The sequence below is a fragment of the Phlebotomus argentipes genome, unplaced genomic scaffold (assembly GCF_947086385.1).
Source record: "Phlebotomus argentipes unplaced genomic scaffold, Phlebotomus argentipes genome assembly contig_2, whole genome shotgun sequence".
Taxonomy (NCBI): domain Eukaryota; kingdom Metazoa; phylum Arthropoda; class Insecta; order Diptera; family Psychodidae; genus Phlebotomus; species Phlebotomus argentipes.
In genome coordinates, this window is record NW_026776162.1 from 2,630,614 (window position 1) to 2,652,376 (window position 21,763).

At 39.0% G+C, this 21,763-nt stretch overlaps 1 protein-coding gene across 2 annotated transcripts in view; it reads right to left on the bottom strand.

Moving 5' to 3' along the window:
* Window positions 1-21,763, bottom strand: part of LOC132265468 (LIM domain only protein 7) — a 49,892-nt gene that overhangs the window by 11,175 nt on the left and 16,954 nt on the right. For both annotated transcript variants that reach the window (XM_059766187.1, XM_059766186.1), the window contains exons 3-4: window positions 5,131-5,533; window positions 2,248-2,457 (exon numbers count right to left, since the gene is read on the bottom strand). In XM_059766187.1, coding sequence (XP_059622170.1) covers window positions 2,248-2,457; window positions 5,131-5,283 — 363 coding nt within the window. In that variant the 5' untranslated portion in view covers window positions 5,284-5,533. The remainder of the gene's footprint in view (window positions 1-2,247; window positions 2,458-5,130; window positions 5,534-21,763) is intronic.

The following is a 21,763-nucleotide window of genomic DNA, read 5'->3' on the forward strand; positions in this document are numbered from 1 at the left end:
GTAGATAGCGTCGCCGGCACACAATGTCAAGATCAAGGCTTCGCGTCTCGCAAGATTAATCACCATGGCGGAAATTTATCACCGTCTATCGCAATTAATTCAACTTCCTCTCCTGCCAGATATTGCATTTGGTCTTTTTCTGGGTCACCTCTCCTCACTATATGTACACCTTCCAGTGGTCTTTTCTGCTCCCCATGCCAAACATTATACACACTCACACACGCCACATCATTATGTTACGGGATCCGACAGATTGGTTCTCTCTTGTGCCGCGATTAACAACTTCATAAGATTCTCCAAGCTCTTTCAGGCCTCCTCTCTCGCCCTGTCAGACGCCAATGACGACGACCTATCCAATGAGTCAATGCAAGACAGAGTGAAAACACTTCCTCAACTCAAGAATTTCTCCCCGCCGGCCCCGCACACTCCTCGAGGTCGAAGCTGCGCACCAATAAATTCATTTCGACACACTCTCCGAGGACATGGAGGCTTCCCAGAAGTGCAGCCGACCAGCTCTTCGCAACCGGCCTCATTACCAACACGCGCCCGGTGAGAGAACAACGCCCTCATGATCTAGCATTCACTCATCTGCATACCACAAACTGCCTCCTCTCGCGCGGGGTTCCGCGGCAAAATTAGCGTTCCATGCAAAAATCTCCATCCATTCGCATTCCCCAAAGTTTCTTCCCAGAATATACAATTAATGATTTAGTATTCAAATTGCAATTCGAATATCGCGGCGCTCGTCGCGTTCTTTGTCGAAAAGAACCTCATGCCTAAATATTACGGGATCGTGATTTCTAATCCGCGACTTCTTTTGCAGATTTATAGAGAATTGAGGTACAATACCACGCCTCTCTGTCGAAATTCGGCGTTGGAATTTCGTAAAGTGATCATGCAAAATGGGTCAGTTTCTAAGAAGGTTACGCTGACTCGGCAATGGCAAAAGCTTCAAGAATGCATTACACTGGACCTTGTATTATGAAGATACAAATAATGACTCTCTCAGTGACACCTTAATTCTCATTTCTAGCTAAAATTCACCATTTCGCAAATATCTTATGTTTTCCCGCATTTGGACATCAAACGGAAAAATTCAATAAAAAACCATAGAGAAATCTGAAAATTTGTACTTGAAGCGATGCATTTAAAGGTCTTTTCAAGCCCAATTCTCGTTAAAAATTTCACGGCTTAGAACCGTCAAAAATTGACTGTAAAACCGTTGGTGAGCAAAATGCTGGCGTTTCTGGAAATGACCCATAAAACATCTCCACAAAAACACTCATAATCCTGTACACTAAACGTGAACTTCACCGATTACAGCACTTTTGTTCATCCCAAATAAATCATTTGTTTTCAACTCCACCATTTCCCATATGTGATTCCCTGGAAAGTGGTCAATAAAATGTAATTTTTAGAGTTTGCCACCATTCTCAAGTTTCATTGGGAATATCCCCAATTAATTAGACACTTTTTCCTCGACTTCCCATGGCGAATTAGAATGGGGCGAGCGAGAGATCCTAGTGGATAAAAAAACAATTCAATTAAATTAACACGATTGACCATAAATCGCTTTAAGGTTCTTATTGATGTCAGAAGCTCTACACAGTTCGTCCCAATTTCCCATTCTCCACTCTTCGGCTTAGAGAGTATTCAATTTGTATTTAGCTAATTAATTAAAATCCCAGAACGATGGCATAAATTCTCAATATTCACAGTGCGAGGAGTGGACAAAAATGGAATCTATCTGCAAGAAGGTTTTCAAGATAGAATTTACGTGACATTGCTACTAAATTGAGAGAGATCTGAGAAGAGTTATTCGCCCATATATCAACTATTTCTATCATAAACAAATAAATTGACATTGTGATATTCTAATACATCCGTGAACAATAATATGGCGAGTGAGAGAGAGCATTTTCGCATAAATTTCCCTACGCATTTCTTACACACTGTCCACCACGCCGGAGACAGAATCGAGGCTAGGAAAGGCAAGAATAGGGAGAGCAGGAATATTTTCAGTATTGAGCCATTCTCCACCGGCGTGTGTAATTGTGTGTTCTCTCACTGCAGCAATAAAGATCAGAATTTATTGCATAGACGCAAATAATGATAATTTATGTGTTAAATCGAGAGACGCCATCCATAAATATCCCTCTCTCTCTCTACAACTATTTTAATATCGTACCCCCCATTATATAGTCACAGGCTGTTTTATTATTCATTGTTGTATATTTTAAAACTTACGCATTGCCAATCTTCGGCGTCCTCCTTCTTCACTTCCTTGACCTTCTTCACCTCTTCCGCCCGTTTTAGCTGTTCTTGGGCACTCTGATACAAATTGCACGGCTTTATCTTCACAAATTGCATGGGATTGCATGCCGGTTTTGGCGGAGCAGCTCTTGTGGTTCGTGCTCTTTGGACATAGTCTGTTGGATCATGTGATGTCACAGATATCTGCAAGAGAGAATGGCAATGGGATTAGCCGAGGACGGCATAAGTAGCTAAGATATATTCTATATTTCACTGAGGCAAATATCTAAACAATTGTGCTTCTCTGCGGAGTGTGAAAATTGCATAAACTATGACCATCGAAAATACCCTCAACACTTTTACGGTTGCCACTTGACCGAAAAGCCACAGAAATGCACATTTCCGCCTCCACCTCGTATTGATTCTTTTTTCTTCTTCTTCTCCTGATGTAATGCAACTGTAAATTACCCAGTGCATTGACAAGGAGAAAGAGAGAGAGAGGGTGATCTGAAGAGGAAGTTGGTGAATAACATTTCGGTTGTATGGCGTAAAAAGGCACACAAATATTGGATGCGAATTGTGTGACTCCATTTTCGTGACTCTGCACTTTATTGGGATCTCCCCTTGCATTACATAAGATAAAAAGTGTCAAATCCCCTGCACACCTCTCAGTACCATTATATTTTATTTATTGGCCATTGAAGTTCAGGGATGTCGCACGATCATCTCGCGCTATTGCCTCTCTTTGGCTTTATCAGACACGGCTATCTGCCTTCTTTCCATCTGGCTCTTCCACCGTGTGTCTCTTGTCCCATGCTCTTTAGCAAGACACTACAATCACCGTATCCGGGAGATTGGTCTCAGAAGAGGCCCTATTTCCTTCCCAAGCGCACAACACTCCTCACGCTGACGTTTATCCCACTGTGAATTTCTTCGCTCTTTCGTAGGAGACACCAAAAAAGGTACAGAAAAAACCGGCAAAATGCACTGCAAGAGGAAGTCATCGTAAGATACACCAAACAGATGGGTTTCTGGGTCAAGATGCAGCACAAAACAAGGTAGTAGCTGAGAAAAAAGGCATTGACGATGTAATAATTGTACACTAAGGCACTTCTTGTCGCTGAGTACATCAAAACATCCATTATTTTTGCTATTATTGCCGATTACTTCATACAAAAAAATATATTTTAGCACCGAATTGGCACCACCTACTTTTGCACAAAACATCGCGCGCCAATATTGCATCAATTTCGTAATTGTGCACAAGAGCCGTTCTTCGACCTTTATGTCTCTCTCCCTTGTCGCTTTCATGTTTCATCTCCCCAACACCTCACATAGTTGATTGAGGAGAAAATCTCTCTGGCACTTCCTTGTAATTTGATACAATTTCTTCATTGGTTCTCTGGCCATTCTTTTCTCTGCCTTTTCGCCATCGACTTCTTGCCACTGTGTCAGTATCTTTTTTTTAATTACTTCAGACACCATATGTTTCGCCTTTCTCGCTCTCAAACGCCCTATTCTCTGCCTCCAAACAGTTGCTGTGCAGTGCATTGAAGTCAATTGGCCCAATTGCACCATTAGTCACTTGGTCAGTGTGCCCGAGACTGCTGAATGCTAAAAACCTCATTTCATTTCACATCAGCAAATCGGCTGTCGAGGGAGGGTGAAAAAGTCTCAATTGATTTGGCTAAAAAGTGAAATTTATCCACAATTATTTGCCATTCAGTGCACTCGTGCCCATAGACACAGACTTCTGTATCAGCACGCCAATTTCCAGCCGCACAAAATCATGACTATTGCATCACACAACAAAGGAATTAAAATAAACAGTGCAGGAGAAGTTGTAGAGGTAAATAAGGCAAAAAAGCACATCTCAAATCACTGAATGAAATGCAACGAAGGAGGAAAAATGTTATGATATATCAGAACAGTGCATGGTAATTCTCCTATGTTCAGCAACAAATTTCACGTTCATACACATTGAGGTAAAATGGGAATGCTTTTCTATGTGGCAATCATGAATATGAATTTCATTTTTTACTCGCCTCAACTCCACCGACAATATTGTATTTGTACACCCATCAAAACGCAAATTCAACGTTGAGTTGTATAATATGCTGATCGCATGCATAAGCATAGAATCAATTTCAAATGACATCCTCTCACATATGCAGAAAAAGCTGCTGTGAGCAGCGAAATGATAGTGAGGTAAGGTTCAATGAGGAATTTTGCCACTCAACAGTCCTATTCTTTCCACTAGATTACAAACATACCAATAGAGTCGGATCATCCGACCGTATTTCCTCCCAATTCAAATGTCAATGGTACTTTTTAATCGTGCAATGCGAAATTACTGCTATTGCAATTGATAAAGAAAATATATAAAAGAGAATAATTTTGATAAAAACTCAACTTTGCACTGCTTTTTCAACACTTGAAAATTAAGGATAAACATAGATTTTTATGAGACACTTAAGCAAAGGCAAATACTTTGGCTTTATGCATTCATTCAACGCATTATCAACTTAAGTGTTTGTTCACGTTTCTTGTGGGTAAACATACGAATCTTCCTTAGTAAAGACTTAATGTACGCTTATCAGTGATTAATCGCACACATTTTCCTGTGCGCTTCCACAATTCTCAATCGCGGCGCGCGCACTTTTTAGCATTGGTCGAGGTGGCAAAAAATCACAACAATTTATGGTCTCTCTTTTTCGCTAATTCCGCCACACAAACGAAAATCCCTGCCGGTAAAAAATCACCCGAACAGTGACTTTCATCATCGCGGGAGTTGAATGATCTTCGCGCCGTATTTCAACCTCTACAGAGCACAATTGCCAACAAAGGTAAACATTGCAAGGAATTTGCCGTAATTACCCGGTTCGCTGAGGAAGGTCCTTTATTATTTTCACCATCTGTTGATGATTTTCGCTCCCTAATTCCATTCGTGCCATTTGTCGTTGTCACCGTGGCCATTTTCGCTGGACTCGTCGGCGACGTCGCGGCAATTTGTTCACTCTCCGATGGCATTGTTAGCTTCTCTCCTTAGCACGTCGTTTTTTTTTTCTTCTCCTTGCTGTCCAACCAAATCCCTCCAACTGTGCAAATTTCCGGTGATCGCAAGAAGTTGTGAATGATGCGATCTCAATCAATTTGCAGTTGCATCAAGACAATTCCCTTTCAATTCTCCGTGTTCCACATTTGATAATTGATTACCATGTTCCGCCACTCGAATCGATATGTTTACTAACTCGTCTACATGGACAGCCGATCATGTCATCTGTTTGGAAAGAGGAGAGAAAGAGAAATTAATTTTAGACTGATGGTCCAGTTGAGGTTCAAAATGTAAAGCAAAATTGTCACACATTAATAAAATAAATATTCATAATTTCATATTTTCTCTCATGGTATGTCCAATGCAGAGATCAGATTTTCAAAGTCTGCCACACTGGCACACAATATTCGTGTGGCATCGTCAATGCTGCACGTTTTTAAATGATATATTTATGTACATCGAAGAAAACACCCAATCAATTTGCAATTAAACAAGTATTTCTCTAGGTTTTTAGGTGAATGAAAATTTTACTCTGGCTCAGCAACTTTCTGTCTCCGCACGTTATATCCACTCATGTTTCTCCTCATCTCTCCACATGTGCTTAAAATATTTTTTTATTTTATTTTTCTATATCTCTCTTTTGGACTTCACTGAGTCGCAGAGAAAAAGAAAGAAAAATAAACACTATACTTCGACGTCTAATCTCGACAGTACGCCACATTGGCTAAATTAGCGGAATAATTGCTCATTTTCGAATAGAAATCGAAATTGCTCTAAACTCAATGGCGTATAAGGGATAATAAGAGGTACATAATGTTGACGAGAGTCACACTCATTAAGCCATAGAGATCGTGGGCTTCGTGCAATCAAATGCATTCTTTTTCACGCGCGCGCGCCACTCTCTTGCAAATCTCGCAATGGATTTCCTTCGCAGAAAACATGCCTCAACAATATAATACTCCTTTCCCACACTTTATCATTTGTCACACAACCATTAAATTGTCCCATTTTCCATCCACCAATTATCATGAGATATGCTGAATTACACTTTTTACCGTCAATGGCTCTCTTTCGCCTCCCACAAGATAATCTCTGTCGTCTACACGCTTTTCTCATGCCTCCGCAACAAATGTGTACCTTTTAACCCTCACCATAAGCTTTTGGTCATTTATAATCCATTACATCGCTCTTAATTTCACATGAAATTAAATATATGAAAGTGAGCATGGTGACATAATGGATTCTTACTCTTTCTCTAACACCAAAAATGTGTCTCTCAATGAGTGCTGCTTTTTTTTACCAACAAATTTGGCATAAGGCTTAACAACACTGTGTAAGTCAAATTCCACGCAATGTATCCCCAAAAAGATTTGATCTCTTTCGCTATACACCGTTGTCTGTTCATGCATTCAATTTTCTTGCGGTGAGATATTGGGCGAAAAGGGGAAGAAAATGGTGTGTACCTCACGTATTTTGAGAAGCAGGAAGTCTTTCACAAATTTTACACACATTCTCCATGTCATGCTGCACTTTACAGCCAAATGAATTTGCTACTCCGCGCAGTGAGGATACAAGATGATAAAAAACGTACGCGGGAAGAGTAAAATATTGCTCAAAAGAGGAAATAACATTGTCGACAATTTAAGAATCTAACTCAAAATCGTGAGAATGTTTTGGGGGGCAGAAAGAGGGGCCCCCAGAGAGTTGTTAAGATGAAAAATAGTTTACATGGTTCACTGAGGAAACAAAACCGCCTCATACCTTGCAATCTAAAAGTCTCAGCATATAACTCTTGTTTTTCCTCCCTGCATTTTCCATCCCATTTTTCCATCATCTCACTCTCTTCATGCTCTCATACATACATACATCATAATTTATAGCATGAACGACATTTGTTATTTCGCACATTTTCAACGTCAAATTACACAACAATCCAACCACAATATCATCACTTTTATTATTATATCCATTCTTTAAGCGATCCTCTTGTAGTATTAAATTTATTCACAGGCGGAAAGACAGTGAGAGAGCATGGCTTTCGAAAATTTATTGAAGCACGATCATAAGTGTGGATTTTTTCTGCTGTGACCTCATATGTCTGCTTTGGTTCAATCCCTGACAAATTATGTAATTTCAAAAAGGTTCTTTTTTTCACCTCTTCCCACTTGAGTCTCAGATGAAACATGTTTGATATGCAAGTTCTTTCACATGACGCTTCTCAAACCTCGTCACTGTGGAATGTACATTACAAATATTTTCATCAGAAACATTTTTTTTCTTCTATCTTTTATATTATATTACCTCTCATTATTCAGCAAAAATCCCATGGAAGTTCACGTGTGATTGAACAACTGTACTTTCCAGTGAAATGATCATTAAGAAATGAGCAGAAAGATCGATAACAATGCGAATGATTAGAGTGAAAATCCCAGTAAATTGATTATCTATGAACGAACACATTTCAGTGAAAACATGAAAAATTCACCGAAAATTGTGTAATCATATAATTACTATTTCAGGAAGTAAATCACTTTAAATCACTTAACATGCCTGATGCACTTCCAGCAGACGAAATAGTTTGAGAATCAACGGTCGTGGTACTCAAACAGTATTTCTCACTCTTTTCTGTTATTAAATATGTAATGCAATACAGCGTATAAGAAGATTGTGGTTTAAATTTCATCGGCGGAGCGACATGCGATCATTAGACTATCGTTGGTATGAGTGAATGAACCTCCAAGGAAATGATATCACCACATTTTATACACCTCAGGCCACTAATTTACCACTTCTGATCGCGAAAATGCCTCAAAGAAATGGTTACGCACAGATACCATCCAGCAATCACAATGAACACGGATCACTGGCTGATCTTACGCTTGTGTGTCCCACGATCGGGAAGTCTAGCAATCTTATTGTTTTTTCTGCACCACCTCTAGCGACCTCACCTAATTTTACTTTTAATGCTCTTATTTCTCCGCGCTTAAGGTGACAATTTCACTGCGATGCGGCATCGGCAAAAAAATCGGAGTAACAAATGACGGATGTCACAAATCCGTCCTACTTCTTTTCCATTCCAACTGCCAATGCAAAAAGGCATGGAGATTGAGTCAACTCTAGAGTTAATCAGAGCTGTTGTTTTTGCCCATTTCCTCGTGAATTCTGCAATAAACAATCTTGGAAATTGATGGAGGTGAAAAAAAGTCTCCTTTCAGTGTTGATTTAGTGTTTTGTAACACAAATAGCAACATAATGTCTTTCGCAGAGGAACAATTATTGTGTTTATCTAGAGACTGTGTTTGAGGTGGAAAAAAAACTGACTTCTGTGTACCTTTTACCATTCCAGAAATCCCTCCCTCAGAAGCCTGTAATTAACGGCAATGTGTTAAACAAGATTGAAATTTCAATTGAACTGGGAAATTCCTGACTGCAGCTTATCGCTCCGCGCAATGTGTTTGTCCATTCTATCGACTTGCACATAGTCGGCTTATCATGGTAATTATACCGCAGTTGGTGAAAAAAAATGTTCACCCAACACCGCGATAAATGGTTAATTGCCAACATACCTAAAATAATGCTCACCCAAGAGACCTTTCACCGAAGAACATTAATTTCATTACTAACAACAACATTGTACTTTGCATCGCCAACAATCATCAAATGTCAGTGCGAAAATCTTACCGGGATAAATTCCATTCGGATGTGAACACAGCGGAAATCAATGGCGACTCTTTCCCACTAATTCACCGGGGCCAAACGCTCAAATCAACACATCGCGCGCGCGAGAGAGAGAGTTTTGCCATGTCTTGCAGAGCCATAGCAAAAGTGCAATGCAATTACCATACAAAACATTGATTGGATATCCGCTGATCGATCACTCATTGTCCGACTCTTATTTCATAAATTCGATCTTGAAGCTATTACGGACTAGAATTTACTTTCTCTCGTGATATACCCATCCGCAGTGGTCTATTGTGTTGCTGTATAATTACAGAAATTATCATCATTTTGCTACTTGTTGGCCTTTTTTGGTGGTCAAACGCCTTTTTTTCACCATGTGTTTTGGCACAGCATGAAATTTCATGCCATTTTTAATTAAAAATTGCAACATTCACCCCAAAAAGAAACACATCGCCGGACTTCAGTCTTGAAAGGCGAAACAAACGAAAGAAAAAATCTATTAGAAGTATATAATTATTTTTTGCCTCCGCAGTTTCATCTCTCCACCGTATATGGGGATTGTTCTGTAATGGCATCAAAACAGCAGTAGTTGGGAGAATGGATCTGTTTTCATCTTGCTCTGCATCATCCACACACCGCGAGAGTCAATGTCTCAGGCAAAATTATACACGGTGTATCTTGAGTTATTGACGACCGTGTGATTGTGTAACAGCGAATATATGAATTATTAAGAGATCTTGTAATACAGGTAAAAGCAAAAGTGTGTGTTTACATTTTACAGTCAATAGCGAATGTCGCTCATTTAGCTGTAAATACCGTATGGAGTTTTTTCTAATTTTGCATCCCACTGTATATTTACCGCGTACTTTCATCTATTCACTGTTGTTTTTTCCGAACGAAATATTTCATCATCGTGTGCAACTCTGATGTGGGAAGATCAAAAACAGCTTCATTCACCTTTTCCACGTATTTAATGAATCAGAGGTGAAAAAAACACGTACAAATCACATCCAAATTGCATTAAGTGGTAATACACACGGCTCTTTTTTAAGGCGCACAAGAAAATACACATAGTCTCTTTGTAAGTCAACAGAATATATTGTGTCTTTGTTCTGAAATTATTCACACTTTCATGACAATGTAATTGCCTCCTTTCTGATAAATAAATTATGTCGAAAGGAAAACACAGCCGCATTAATTTCATTTATGATCGCCCTGGAAGTGCAACAACACTGATTGTACATATTTTCGAGTTTACTGTTTCTGTGTACACATTGAGAATGTGTTTTTATACTTTTACGATTAAAGATTTCTGTTAATTGCATACGGCACGTTAGAAGAGCCCCGACATTTGGAAGTGAAACGATCAAGATAGTCACATTAGAGGTGTATCATGTACATACAATTAAATTTTAATTAAGAAAAGCCATTCACAAGGAGACGGAATGCCGCGATAACATTGTCAATACGTCGCAATCGCGACGTCTCTTCTCGAAATGATGATGACACATGCTGAAAGGTATTGAAAAAAGTGCTTCCCACCGACGCTGTTGTTCGGGAAAAATAAGTTCAATGATATCTGAGAAACACAGTATTATGCATTCACAGAATACATTTACAATTTCTTTCCCTCAAAATACCCATATTGTCAGTGCAGATGCCAGAAAAGTCCACCAGATTCCATTACCATAAGTCAACACAATGCAGTGATTCAACCTTTCGATAAATAATAACACAGATTGATGATCGATTTATAAGTGTTTGCAAACAATGCTCCATCATCATTTCCCTGTGAGTTAGGGTTCACTTGCGAGTTGAGATGCTCTTTGCCATATCTTTCAGCAAAACTGTGGATCAGATGCCGTGAAACTACTGGAGAAGCTCAATTTTATTAGCATGATCACTACCATATCGACGAACGTGATCGCCAAGTGCTTAAGATTTTCATATTACATTAAATACTCATGTACCTTCAGCATTCAATACTCCACAAGTTGGATTTTCTCAAACACATTGGTCATCAGCAACAGATGTAGCATGCCAAATTGGTACTCGAGCATTGTCTAAGATCATTCTTATGGGATTATTACAAGTTAACGGTGTATCGACGGATTGATCACAATTGAAGCGCCTTTTTTATCACCTTCCCGGACATGTTCTAATTCACGACACAAGAAAAAAACGTGTTGAGTGTTTAAATTGAATAAACAACTTCACGAACTATTTGACATGATCTTCATATTGATCTTCATTTTTCTACACCTTCGGGTTTTTTCTTTCTCCGTTCGTCAATCAAACACCACATACTTTTCTCCGCACATACAACATTATTTACCTTCGATTGGTGTGAATTCACATTATACCGAGAATGTTATTAAATCTCTCATGGAATCGTGATCTCTCTCTCAAATCAACCTCAGATATCCAGTTATTAATTTTATTCAACTTAATATTAAGGTATCCTCCACGTACACCATGTCAACAGTATCACTCGATATGAGATCAATCGCGAATCAGTTCTGATTCATGTTTTAATCACTTTAATCCATTCACTTGCACGTGAGTAAATAATCTTCAGAGAAGAGAGCATAAGTACATCTAATAAAATTCCCACAGTCTCGATAGTGTTGTCTTCTACCAAGAAAAAGAAGTGATGGATTTACGTCGCGATCTCGTTCCCCTATCCCACTTTTTTGCCAGCCACGCTCTAACAATTTATCTATTACATCTTACTCTGTCCCTCCACACCTCAGCAAACAATTTCCTCCCCGAGACTGCAACTCCCTGACTCTTATCTCACATCCATCTCAATTATTAATTTGTATTTATTTTTATATGACACTATTTCAGGGTATTAACTGTCATGTAATTGCTTGGCGACATTTAAAATTCTTGGCAGAACTCAATACTATCTATTTTTTACTTCATCTAAACTCTTCTTCTGTTCCCATTCCACGGAAAAATCTTGGTTAATTTCTAAACAAACTGCTTTGGAGTGTGGAAAAATCTCCACATGATTGCATGCTAGAACATCTTGATGTGGTAGAGGAAATATGCGTTGGAACATATGAGGATTATTTGAGACATAATGAACACATAATCCTCACTGATGAATATCCGGAATTATACTTTAGCCCTCCTGCCATGTTGGTAGAAATCTCTTAATTTCTCCTCATTTTTAACGCCCTTTTTTGCCTCCGCACGGATGCTCCATCGGGGACATGTATCAATTGTGACTGCATAATAATTCAATAATCATCGGTGAAGCGGCCACAATCGTGGATGGTGTAAAAGATCTCACATTCCTAGGATTTCATTTTGATTAATCGTCTCCTATATTGCCTCTCATAATGCGGAGGTGTTTGGTGGTTAACCACAATAATATCACACCAATTTCCACTCAATATTGAGGCTCGGGTATATTTTATAGCCATCCTATCGATTTATTTCGACATATTAAATTCTTATACAACTCTTTCACTCACGAGAATCTCTCTCCGCAACCACCGAGAGAACACACTCAAGGAGAAGATACGCCCACTCGAAAAAATCTCGCGAGATCCTCCATGTAACATATTGCAGAAGACTTATCTCAATTGTCATTCAAATCATACCAATTATTATTGTCAAGTCGCATTGCCTTAATTATGTCATATTTCACTTTCAGATTCCTTTCTCGTCTCTTTTTTTTGGATCCCCTTCGCATACCACACTTTGCTGCCCGGCTGCAATTTTAATGGCACTATTGACAATCCATATGCAAAGAACTCGATGGCCTTTTTTCAACTCTTCACTTACGTGGTGTCTCATCCAGAGAGACAAAAGAGTCATAAAATCTACATACGTAGCTCAATATGGAAACACAATTCCATTTAGAAAATGCTACAACGAAAAGGAAACCGCGCCATTTACTTTATTTCTCATTTCATTTGACTGTCAATATTTGCTGAGAGAGAAGATCATCAAAAGCGCACTGAATTCCAGCATTAGAGCCGCTCCGTGGAGACTTCCTTCACCGCTCAGCCAACAATTTCCCACCCCCTCAAAGTGCACACAGAACAGAGGGAAAGGGTTAAGGCTACAGTGGGAATAGCTCAGAGACAGTCACTCTAGCCACACTATATGGCATCATTCCACCAACGTCTTAAAGGCGGATAATAGTCATGGAGAACTGTCTCAATACTCCCTATTAGCATAGAGTGGTGTTCCACATTGAGTGGCCATTGAAGATGTCAAGTCATTGTTGACGCGAAAAAAGTGTCATATGACTGGAATACCAAAAATGTTTTCAATTCATATTTAGCGAGTTTCAACACATATCATATGAGTCATTTGAATGTGAAAAGGGGCGCACAGAGACGTGAAAAGTGAAAAAAGAGGAGAAATATAATGAGAAGAGACATGACCGCAGAATGTTCATCTGTCATCATCTATTCAAATTAGTCTCATTAATTTGACTTGACACACAACACTAACTTTCCTCGAGAATTCCATCTCCTTCGCATTCCTCGCGATGCACCGCAGCATCAAAACATCGCCCTCTGACGCTCCTCAAGTCACTCTTAGGCCTTAGAAGACATGGCGAGCAATATTATTATCCACGCACGATCATTTGCCATTATGTGCTCATCAATTATCTCGCTCAAAATGTTAATTTACAATTTATGTCGATGGACGCCTCTCGCATTAATTTGCCCATTTAATTGTGATGGCGCACATATATAGCAGAGTATAGGAAAAAAAACACAGAAGGTTTAACTATTTGATGAAGATCACTATTTTCTTCCATAATGGATCGCATTAAGTTGAATGTGTTTGCAATTAAGATGGCCAGGGTGTCATCGTGGCGCCACTAACCACTCAATATCCTTAATTGTCCCTCACATGTCCAACGCGCGGGGACAAAGAGAGGCACATGCACGCAGCGCCGAGAGGAAAAGCATTCTCATCATCATTTTTCACCTCAAATATGTGCAAAACACATAAATAAGCTAACAACATTAATCGTACCGCGCTATGTGAGTAATTCAGGTGGCCCCTTGTTGATTATATGGTGAGGTACGATCCTGCAAACAAACTCACATTGGCCAATAAAATGCAGAACGGACAAGGCAAAGAGTATCAAATGGTCTCCCCACGGCCTCGTGTGTAGACTCTGGATAGCTCTTGCCATAGACTGGCGATGGTTCATCTAAGATTATTGGGATTTATAGTGTCCCCTTTTGCGATCTTTAGTCCCGCGCGATCGTCATTCCTTAAATTCCGCATTTATGCATCACATAGCGTGCTCTCCATAAGCATTCCGCGATAGGCGAACCCACCACCGTGAAGAGGCCGCGCGGTAGTGAGTAAAACAGAAGTGACAAAGATATAGTGTTGTGAATTTTAAGAACTCTTCCTCTATCTCTCCATATTCTAGTGTCATACATATTACAAAATATAGATTAGATTGGGTAAAGAGAAAAAGCCCCACACAATCTCTATATGGCGCTGCCAAGTAAGAATTGACCATTAAAAAATACTCCTGGAATTTCCTCGCCATAGAGTATTTGAAAAGCTAAAAAGACTCTATCGATGGAATACGTGAATCGTGTATCTGACAGAAATGTTAAATCCCGATGGGATTAATTTTGTTAAATCAAATCACGTAATATTTAAGCGACACTCTCCAACTCGATGCCACGCAATGTAGCCAAAGACGACAGGCGATATCGCGAAAAAAGGCCTTGTGCGGCAGTGGCAAGAAGCCGCAACCGCACGTAGGAGATATGAAGGAACTTTCTGCCAGCATTATATGAATACCTTCCAGCATTGATGAGACATTTCTGCACACAATATTTGTGTTGTGTTGTATATGGATGTTTATTTATAAAAAGGCCACATATTCCACGATCGCGTTTGGGTTCACTGGACACGGAGAATTTTTCCCCACTTTTGCCAAGAACGCCTAACTGTGAATGCGGATTTCTGATGATGGGGCCATGCAGACATCCATCAAGTTCCAGCTGAGTGTAATAATGTGTATCACGGAGACGTGTTGTGCAAATTGAAAAATAAATCACACATGATGGCTTTTTAAATTTAATCGTGCACGCACACACACACACCAAAAATCACGCTTATGCAATATCCATAAAGTATTATTGACCACGATTTATGCCAGACTCCCTATATAAGGCAGTAAATTCGAGCGTCTTTGCTTTTTTCCGCTGCACCAATTTATTTTTAAACTTTTTACCCACTGACCTCAGAAAAAAGTCACTCTTCTCTGCGGATCACTTTTCGGCAACTCTCTCACACTGTCCGTCAATGTGTATCGAGAGAAGTAAATTTGCTCAATTTGGCAACAGCATTTTGTCAAAACAAATAGCCAAGTTTCGCATTATTGCCATTTCTTGCGTTCTCCCTCCTCCAGACTATGTCAATGTAAATCCACGTCACTGTAATTCTTCTGACAAGAATTAATTGTCAATTGCACAACGCACATATTAATTACCTCGCAGGCTAATAGAAATTAATATAAATTGTCAGATCGCGCGCGCGCGGCAAAAGTCTCTCATCTAAAGAATAGCACATTGAAAATTGATATATGTGTTGCCTATGGAAAATGTCTCGAAGACAGCAAGTCAAAGAAGGTGACCCACAAAAATACACAGCAAATATCCGTTTTGTAGCTCTATTTACCCTCATTTTTTCTCCCCTTTGCTCTCTATACAAAAATCATCTTCTCTCCTTGCAGCGCACTGAGATCACGTTCGGAAGAGCCCTCGTTGATGCCCCGCGCACAGACTCCTCAATCACGTACCTTTCGTACTTAGAGCCTCTAATTGCACGTCGAGAGACGAAATATACTTTATCATTGCTCCTAAGAGCATGTTTTATTTATAGCACAGAAGATATTAATATAGAGATTTATATGAATAAATGAAAGTCGACCAAAGACACGTCTTCTATATTTGTTACATCTCAATTATTAATCATTTTCGCAGAAGGTACAATCCTCAGTAAACCAGTCCAACGCAATATCTATTCCATACAGCCAGTGATAAATATAATGATCATTTAGCATTTTTTTTCCATTTCTCCCCATTGCCACACAAACGCACGGCCATCGCGAACGATATGAAAAGAACGCACCAGCGAGAGACTCTTGGGTGGAACTCTCTTGACTTGAAATTCATGCGATCGATCTTCATTTGATCGCAACCCACTTTTCTCATTGCAATGCGGTTTCCACATACATTGATGGCTGGTGTATTTGTTAATAAATTGCACTTTGCAATTATATAACTTGTGTGTAAGATGAATTAAATATAGGAGGGAGATAAAAAAAAGACTATTCCCATGGATCGATTTTTCAATCGAGCGACTCATGATGCAAAGAAAATTCAACAACCTCTTATTTATACATTGTAGGTTCATGTGTAGGTACGAGAAAATTAAATAAGAAATGTGTACTTCGAATTCACGATTGGTGTGCAGGAATTTTTTTCACATCACCATGAGAAAATCAATCACAGGGACTCTCTATATCGACCATCTATAGATCACCAACACTCCCCAGGTAAGAGACAGGAACCATGCTGACAACTGTCGTGATTCACTTCTTAACGAGCAGTCGACAAATTCACCGAGACTTTTCAAAGCATATATTTTAATTAGTGCTCGCACTCATGATTTTATCGCGTGAGGAAGTGACTTCTTATTTAGAGATCCAGCAATAAACGTGTGTAAGAGGAATTTCAGGCAGATATAAGGAATAATTTGATAAAAATTCACTGGCAATCATTGAAAACATTTCACTTTTTCCCACCCATCCTCTTCTCCGTCTCTCTCCCTCTCTCACTTTCTTTCCATCAAAAACCAATCGTTCCACATTGCATCCATTTGGCTTTAGCCCCACACGAAATCTATTGCACACGAAGAGCGCCACAGACAAAACTAACAAATTCCGAGATTCCCCCCAAAAAATCTTGAGAAATACCATCGAATCTGGCCGCCTTTCAATTAAGTAATTTTAACAGCACCCGATCCATGCAGTCGATCACATGGGAAAACGAGATAAAATCACCTTTGGTGCCTTTTTTCATGAAAAATCTCTCGTGTGGAGAGGTGAAAGACAAAAGCCTCGAGATAGTCTGCAAGATTGAGACGAAACAAAAGGTATTTACCTTCCCTCTCCCCCTCCCTATTCAACCTCGTCGTATACGTTATTGATGAAATCGCCTAATTATCATATAATCAGAGTCCGAAATCTCTTGAATGAACATCATTACCGCAGCGCGATCATCAACGTGTACGTAGAGAGACGTCTTTGCGAAGACGCGATGCATCCTTCTACAGTTCCAGAGACCCAGATTACAAGAATTAACGTCGGAGGCTCAGCATTTTGCCACATGCTCGCACAAATACACGCACTATCGCTAATATTTAACTAGAAGATTTATTAATTTCACAATTGCTCTCCTTCCGTGACACCGTCAGTGCGAGTTGAAAGGGCATAACTTCGATGTTACACACATATAATGTTGCACGAAGGTTTAGTAAAATGATCCCGCCATTTGGGATACACTATTAAATAAAAATACGATAAAATTTACGCATTCTCATTCAATAGGATCTCTTCTTTCCACCATCTCTAGACATCTCGCACTCCAGAGCAAATGCACGATTCAGTGATTTATTCTCCATCCCAAAAACAGACTCTCACCGAGGAATCTCTCATGATGGGAATTTTTTCTTGGGTTTTCGCCTCTTCTCGAGTCCTTAAGTGTTATATGGACCGAGAAGAGGTGCAGAGAGTGAGAAGGAGAATATTTTTATCTCAAAATTATACATCGCTCTTTTTGTCTCGCACCACTCACACACTCTGGGTCCGTTTGGTGAAACAAAACCTCCACGATCACGTCTTGAAGCCATCATCAGTGCCGATGATGCTGAAATGTACACCGCACAACAAGAGGACCGAGGATCATGTTTGGAGTTAATTTTTTCCCTTGGCCAAAATATATCCAAGTCTCGATATCCTCATAAAATCATGTATACATTCAGTGGCTTTTCTCTTTCATGGAGATCATAAAGACGTTATTTTTGTGTGATCATTTTCATTCGCACGATCAAATAATCATTTTTACGTGCGCCTTTTTTCACACTCGCAATGTCGGAACTGTATTTCACGGCAACATCACAACAAGAGGAAGATTTTTGCTTGAGAAATAGAGACTTTGCTGAGGAAATTCCTCCAGATACACGATAACTATGTGAAAAATGAAAGAGAAGATGCCAAATATAGGGAAAATATAATTCATTCATCTGCCTGTATTAGCACACAATCACGATCAATAGTCATCTTCTCCGCCCTCCACTCGTTCCGTTCCTCCGATCTTCAATCTTCTCTTATTTCTCTTGCCTTTATTCACACCATTCGTCTTCGTTTGTTTCCAATTCAATCCAAATTAATTAGAGATATAGAGACAAATTTGTTGACGTATTGTAACATCTCGTGTTATATGTTGGTGTGGAAATTTATTGCAGAGCACCGGGCAAAAGTCGTGAGATCATGAAACGAAGACAATGAAATTTATATGAATAAATTATTTGCAGACCGATTTCCGATTCCAATACCCCACTATTTGCAACATTGAGGGAAAAGAAGCTCCTCAGCAGATAAAGGGGAAAAGTGAACAAAATGAGAAAATCCACCGTGATCGAAAGGCCATGCGCAGAACAATTTTACCTTTTTTCTTCGTGGCGCGATACATTTTCTCTAATTGATTTTAAAATGCGATCAATTTTAGAATATACACCACATTCACGGTTTCACCACCTTGGCAATTTGTAGCCATGGGGCTCACAAAATACAGACATCATGTTTCCAGTGATTATAAAATAATTTTTCAATAAATACCCTCTCACTTGCGGTGTTCTTGATTCTTTTTGCCATCCACCTCTTTAAGCGTCATACAAATAACACACTCTAGTTACATTCAATTATTATCAATTTTCTCCCCTCGCACTCAAATTAATCACGTACCAGAGATTTATTCAACTCTGTACGCAAACAAAGATTGCCTGATAAGGCTATAGTACTCATCGAGGCTGTGATTCGAGCATTTCCAGTTTCTAAAACATAGTTTAAGAAATTCTTTAGTGATTACACTAATCTGTTTTACATTGAAATTGCACAGTTATAATAAATTTTAACACCTTGTCGGCACTCTGTTAAATAACTTATTTTAAATACCGCAATTAATTGTGCACAAATGATTTCACCGTCACGCTTACAATAGCAGTGCTTGAATCTGAAGGCGCAACAGCTCAAAAAATCTACATCAACAATCACTTCAAGCTGAAAATTCTTGTAGCTCGCAGCATCCGGGGGAGAACAAGAAAGACTAACTTAAAATTCATGTGATTCAGGTATATGTATACAATTTGATGGGTTTTTAAGGTGGATTAAAAGGTGATGGGCAAAAAAAGCAAAACACACAGACCTGCTGTAGAGGGAATAAAACTCCAATTGGTGGAGGTCACGTTCTTTTGGGTAACCGGCTTTTAAACATGGTGGAAGGTCACTCGCGAGACAGTGGCGTCTCTGCGGGTGAAAGAGTGCCACGGAGAGATTTAGAGAAATTCCTTAGGAAAGGCGAGTATGGCACAGTGGGAAAAGGTAGTCATAATCATCAATTAAAAATCAATCTTATAATTGCCATTTACTCTATCGAGATTCCTTTCGCATTTCTTTCAGATTAAATTTCCCCTGCAATCAGTCACTTTTTATCATATCTCCTCGCCTATGCCTATAACCATTCATCTTAAGCGATATCTCAGCAGAAAAGTGAGTGCATTCCCACCCAATGGCTATTTTACCTACAATCCACCTCTTTATACGTTACTTGAATTTGGTATGGAATTTGAGCTGTTCGGTAACTTTCTATCAAGAAGCAACAACTACTCTCTGTGCTACCCAACTCACAGACCACGCGACTTCCATCCCATTCGATATTTAGCAAATGCACAATATTGAGAGGAGAGGGTAAAAAAATATCAAAACCCATATGAAACATGATAAGTGGGATTTTTGCTATTTCTCTCTCAATCACACATTTGAAGAAAATTTCAAGAAAGAGAAAAAAGCCATATACATGCCAATAAGGCGAACAACATTTTGACTGCATTTCACCATCATTCACCGTGCCCATATTTTCACAAAAGGATCACTTACTTCTGTCTTACAAACCAAACTCTATGGGGCCTCAACTTTTATTAAAAACTATCACGAATCACACGAATTGATCATTTTCCCCTTTCTTGTCTAACTTCTATTGTTATGTCTTGGCAAGTTAAGGTACTACTGTCACTCCTTTGCCATCGATACAAACTGAGATTCGAGAGTGAAAAAAAACTATCAATTTCCACATGCAGCAGCGTATTGCTGTGGTGTAATTTCAAATTTATGAGTAAAAGTAGAAACAAACCACATTTGTAGGGCATTAATAGCAAATTGATAAGTGGAATTTGTGGGTGGACAAACAACACCATACAATATCCACATAAGCATAGAAATTTTGTGCAATTGAACAAAACTTGTGATTTTCCCGCGAAAAAATATCTCTGTGTATGCATTGTATTAGCAATATTCGAGTCATGCGAGAGTATAACACTCAGGCTTGACCATTAGGTGTAAAATTATTCTAATGGCCGCAATGTGTAGGCTTGTGGCACTCAAAGCGTCTCTTTTTCCTCAAATCAAGATATACACTGGGTAATGCTGAGATATGTGGGCGAACAAAAACATTCCTAATGGATAATTAGAAAAATATACAATACTATGAGATTTATTTTGCATTTAGCAACAAATTTCGCACACAATACAATCTCACTCTGGCTGCACATCAACAGTGAGAGATAAATTGTTTGCCTCTCTGAGATTGATATGTAGAAAAGAAAATCATCAATATAAACTGTGTCAATGGAACATGCAAATTCTTCCGTCATACCATTAAAGATGGCACGAATAATCCAGATGAGTGTATTAGTTTCATATAAATCTATTGCAGATCAAATGACAAGAATATCTCTTGATCTCCAATCCGCCGCCAATGTACAATTTATCTAATGTGCATTTCATATTCACTCTTTTCAATATTCACCCATTCGAGAGCTCATTGCGTTGTGCCAGGAAACAGGAAAAACATGATCTCTTGTTTATTAACCGGCGTTATTCAGTGCTTTTTTTTCTCCTCAGCAGAGCTTATAGTCTTTTCTTCTGCGAGATCATAAGAAAAAAAAAGTTTTTATGGAGAGAAATTTTCTCTCTATGCCCATTGAAAAGCCGCCAGAAAAGTGTTTTTTTTCCACCTGGTTTATGCATTGTGCCATTATTGCCAAGTGAAAATTATTAATAATAGTGAAAATTTATAGCTCTGACGATCTTGCATCTTACACTCAAAATATTGTCAACGGAATTATTACGCTTTCCGGCTGAGCGTCTCGTGCGATTAATCTCACTAAAGTCTCATAGCTCAAAAGTGAGCGTACGAAACAATCAATAATATTAATTCGACAATTTTCGAGGTGCGGTGCGACAATCAAAAGGTGATCGCGATTTATACGGGCGATCACTTTGTAATTTCGTGACATAATTTTACCAATAATACAATGTGATCACCGTGAAAAATCAATTTTCACAACTGCTGCATTTGTTGAAATTAATAGCTCCAAGTAAGCATTTAATAAATCTCTCATTTTTCACATTACTCTCCCTCTCCCTTT